At 38.2% G+C, this 5,046-nt stretch overlaps 1 protein-coding gene across 1 annotated transcript; it reads right to left on the bottom strand.

The window, feature by feature from the left end:
• Nucleotides 1-4,250: 4,250 nt before the first annotated feature.
• On the bottom strand, nucleotides 4,251-4,781 carry LOC114698374 (keratin-associated protein 16-3-like). Its single transcript, XM_037210010.1, has one exon. It carries the CDS (start codon nucleotides 4,741-4,743, stop codon nucleotides 4,471-4,473), a length of 273 nt encoding a protein of 90 aa, XP_037065905.1. The 5' UTR covers nucleotides 4,744-4,781; the 3' UTR covers nucleotides 4,251-4,470.
• Nucleotides 4,782-5,046: the final 265 nt, after the last annotated feature.

Raw genomic sequence — 5,046 nt, 5'->3', positions numbered from 1 at the left:
ACAGCTATCTCCTCTGCTAACTTCAAAGCCATCACTATGGTGGGTACTAATAAATCCATTTTGCATTTCTTCAACCAGCAGGCAATCACAGATAACTCATTTCAGGACTGAATTATTTCCCACAGTAAGACATTTAACTGAGCGCCACAATATTCTGACAAACTCACTTGTTATGTTTCTTAATAGCATACATTTGTCAGCGTCTTAAAGGCACAGAAGTATGTTTTATTCGACGTGTTTTCTTTACTTTTATACATAAAAGGACATAATCAGAAGCAATAACGATGATATTTGATTGGTGAATGAGATTGGTGAATCTGCCATTTTTCCATGGTGTAAAAAATAAAAAATTTTAAAGTAAATGATTGGCAAGTTTTCCTGCAGCCCAGTTTTTTAAAGAAAGAATGTGTTTTGTAAAAATGAAGCACAAAAACCAGATATGGTGGCTCCCACCTATAATCTCAGTGCTTGAGAGACTGAGCCAAGAAAATTTCTACGAGTTGGAGGCCAGACTGAGCTACATTCACCTCCTGGCTCCTGGAATTAGGGCCTCGCAATACCACAACCAGTTACTTCTTGTGCTGTTGGGGATCCAACCCAGGGTTTTTGTGCAAGCTGGGCAAGCACTCTACCAAGCAAGCTATACCCCCACCCCTTGGAATGTCTTTAATTGCTTCTTTGATTTTTTTTTTTGAAATTACAATGTAATTATATCATTTTTCTCTGTTGTGGGACATTTTGATCACACTCTGACACTACAGAGACTGACAATAAAGTTAAACCTTGAATCAGAGAGGGGAGTCAACATTCACCTGACCAGAATTAACCATAGAGTTTTTGGCGGACCCAGATTAGGATAGAGAGACACCGGAAGAAATAGGGAGGGGCTTAGAAAGACTCATGAGCCTTTTCGGTCTGGAATTGTGGAGAAGCAGGGTCAGCTGATCGTTCATCTGTTGCTCTTTGGATTGAACAGGTTTTTACCCCAATATCTAACTCCAAAGTTTTATATAATAATAGAACAACATAAATAATAGCTTTATTTCTCCTTTCTCTTTCCTCCCTCTCAATACTCCCATATATCACCACTTGCTCTCTTTCAAATCCATGGCCTCTCCTTTAATTTTTAATAATTAATTTTTATATAATTTTATATAATTTTAATAATTAATTTTTGTATATATGTATATGTGCAGCTATGAGCATGCAGTAGCTGTGACTCCCTGAATGTAGCCAGCAAAGAAATGGGGGAAGGAGAAGGGAGTAGGGAGAAGGCAAGTCACGAGAGGAGAAAGCCTAATTTGGAAGAGCAAGGGGGATGACAGAATTGAAGGGAAGTGTGAAGATGTGAGAGTAGTTGGGGTTGAATGTAGTCACAATGCACTGTGTCCAAGTATGATATCATCAAAAATTAAAAATAAATACATAAATATAAAAAATACACCAAGCAGGTATTTCCAAAAATTACCAAATAGTTACTACCATATTCAAAAAGAAATTAAACAAGAAACAAACCGTAACAGCATATAGCAACAGGAGGGAAATTTACTTAATATTATTAAATAAATATTATCTGAACACTCCACTAGCAAAATGATGTTCCAGCCCGTTGTTTTGTTATTTGATGGTACTCTCTTGCAAACCTTCTGGGTCTGCAAAGCCTTTGTGCTTTCTCAAGTGGCATTCTGGTCAGAGTAAAAGTTACCTGAGAGCTAGGACACAAATGTTGCTCCCCAGGAAGAGGATGAGAGAAAAGGATATTAAGAAAAGTTATAATTGGAGGGGGGGTGTTTGGATTGAGAGACTCATTGCCTGACATGAAGCCCTGGTATGTTCTCTAGCACTCTATGCACCTGGTAGGGCAGTATCTTCCCATATCTTAGCATGCTGGAAGGAGTGGCAAAGGGATCAGAAGTTCAAGCACATCCCTAAGTTCCAGTACATCCTGGGCTAGAGACCTCATCCATAGAAGAAAGAGAGGAGGAGAGGGGAGGAAAAGGACAGGTTGCAATCCAAAACATTAAGGAATTCAGTTAAAATAGATTTTTTCCCCTAAGAGATCTCGAGTAACATAAAATTTGTAGACCTAGAATATACTTAACAAAAACATTACCTAAGCCTGCACCCCAAAAAACTAAACTAGAAAATTCATCTCAGGTATTTTTAATTCAGAGATTTATGGGCTTATATTAGACAAATGGCACTTTTTGGACAGCAGGAGCCTCACACTGTATAAAACTGAAGAGTGAATTAAGTGAATTTACTTGTTTATTTATTTATTTTTATTTAGAATTTTTTTATTCATTTTTCATACCAATCAAAGATCCTCCTCTTTCCTCTTCCACCTTCACCCTCTACCTCCCAACCCACTCCCCCATTCCCTCCTACAAGAAGGTAAGGCCTCCCATAGATAGGTACATTTAGTAGAGGCAGGTCCAATCCCCTCCCCCTGCCTTAAGGCTGTGTGAGGTGTCCCATCATAGGTAGTGGACCCCAGAAAGCCTGTTCATGCACCAGGGATGAATTCTGTTCATACTGCCAGGGGGACCTTTAAGCAGATCAAGCTACACAACTGTCTTACTATGCAGAGGGCCTAGTCCAGTCCCATGTATGCTCCACAGCTGTTGATCTAAATTGCATGAGTTTCCACTAGCTTGGTTTGGTTGTCTCTGTAGATTTTCCTGTCATGATCTTGATGCACTTGCTCATAGAATCCCTCTTCTCTCTCTTCGACTGGACTCCTAGCGCTTGGCCTGGTGTTTGGCTGTGGATCTCTGAATCTGTTTCCATTAGTTACTGGATAAAAGTTCTATGATGACGGGTATTCACCGATCTGATTACTGGGATAAGCCAGTTCAGGCACCCTCTCCACTATTGCTCATAGTCTAATCTGGGATCATCCTTGTGGATTCCTGGGAACTGCCCTAGCACCAGCTTTCTCCCTATCCCTGTGATGTTTCCCTCTATCATGGTATCTCTTTCATTGCTCTCCCACTCCATCCCTGTTCCTACTCAACCATCCTGTTCCCTTATGTTCTCATCCCTAACCCCCTACCCACCATTGCCCATCCCTCCTCCCCAGTTTACTCAGGAGATCTCACCTATTTCCCTTTCAGGGCATTCCATGTGTCCCTCTTAGAGACCTCCTTGCTACCTAGCTTCTCTAGAGCTGTGCATTGTAGTCTGATTATTCTTTGTTTTATTTCTAGTATCCACTTATGAGTGAGTACATACCATGCTTGTATTTCTGAGTCTAGGTTACCTCACTCAGGAGGTTTTTCTAGTTCCATTCATTTGTCAACACATTTCATGATGTTATTGTTTTTCACTGCTGAGTAATACTCCATTATGTATATGTACCACATTTTCTTAATTCATCCTTTGGCTGAGGTGCATCTAGGTTGTTTACAGGTTCTGGCTGAACTAACTTCTTAAAAGACAGAGCTAGAAGTCTAACTTGTTCAGTATTCAAAACTGAACTGATTACGTGTAAAAGACATTATGAAATTGAAACCTCAATATGATGTTCATGGGAATTTTTATAGTACCCTTTGAATGCAAATATTATTTTTCACCAACAAATATATATATATATGTATATATATATATATACACATATATATATATACATAAAACCAAGTCTTGAACATAATAGTGCACAGAATAAGATTATAAAATTACTGTTTTATACTTTTTCTTTTGTTTGTTTCTTTGTTTTATCCTGTTCTGTTTTTTTGTTTTCATTTTATCTTGTTTTATTATTATCATTATTATTTGTATTATTATGTTTTAGATACCTGTTTGTTTTCTAATGAGAAGAGAAAGAATTGATGTGAATTTCGATAGGTAATGAGGTGGGGATTATCTGGAAGGAGTTGGGGGAGGAGGAACCACAATCAGAATATAGTGTATGAAAAACTATTTTCAACAAAAATAAATAAATTAAAACAACTACTGAAAACAAAAGAAAAGATGTATGAAAAGAGCCATTTTTTAACCTATCATATACCTTCATATTCTCAATGTCTAGAATGGTGTCCAACACAGGAAATCAACTGCTAGGTATAATTTGAATTAAATTTATCATTAAATAAAATATTGTTGAAGCAAAAACATTGACTCTGATACAATGGACTGACATTCTGACTATAAGCCCATATTCTGGTTTATAATGTAGTGAAATAAAATGATAGATTCATGTTTGTTAGGTCAGTTGAACATGTTTATTAATGATAAATTTAAATTTTAGAATTTTAGATCACAGAGAGCCACAACAAATGTTAGTGACTGCATATAATAGATGACACCATAAATTTAATAGGGAGAGTCAAGAGTTTTCCAAAGTAATTGAAGACCAATTCCCTCCAGAGCAAGAAGTCAATAAACCATAGATGTCTTCTCTGTAACAAAGAGGACATCTTGCTCCCTAAAGATGGGCAAAATAAGATAGTATGCAGATCAGCAATTCGTTCAGTAGAAGCTGGAGAACCCATATCTTCCACAGCATGAAGGGCGGCAGCATCCGTATCCATAGCCAGAGCCATATCCGTAGCCTCCAAAGCCAGAGCCATATCCATAGCTTCCATAGCCAGAGCCATATCCATAGCCTCCATAACCACAGCCACAACCCAGTCTGCAGATGCTGTTACATCCACAACCATAGCCTCCATAGCCAGAGCCCAGGCCTCCGAAGCCGCCATAGCCATAGCCCAGGCCTCCGTAGTAGCCACTGTAGTAGCTCATGGTGTCGGGAGAGATAAACTGCTTTGCAGTGGAGATGAATTGAGTGTAGTGTGTGTATGCCTAGCTTTCATGAATGCTTTTATACCCTGTGTTGAATACAGTAAACAAGGACATGTGATCCCATCTCCATGCAACAGAATAATTTCAAGTCTATAAATTCATTTAAATAGTTTCTTTGTTACTTAACAAAAGGTCCACACTTCTATTAAGGAATTGTTAGCGATCATTATTTTTTTAATGAGTTTGCATTCCAGTAAAGGAAATGCTTCCAAGATGAAAAATGATTTTACCCTCTTCAAAGGC

This window comes from Peromyscus leucopus, chromosome 12, assembly GCF_004664715.2.
Source record: "Peromyscus leucopus breed LL Stock chromosome 12, UCI_PerLeu_2.1, whole genome shotgun sequence".
In the NCBI taxonomy this organism is placed as follows: Eukaryota; Metazoa; Chordata; class Mammalia; order Rodentia; family Cricetidae; genus Peromyscus; species Peromyscus leucopus.
This window is presented reverse-complemented; position numbering and strand designations above follow the sequence as displayed.

Excerpts from the sequence above, each read along its gene's own strand:
- LOC114698374 (XM_037210010.1), bottom strand. The coding sequence starts at position 4,743 with ATGAGCTACTACAGTGGCTACTACGGAGGCCTGGGCTATGGCTATGGC.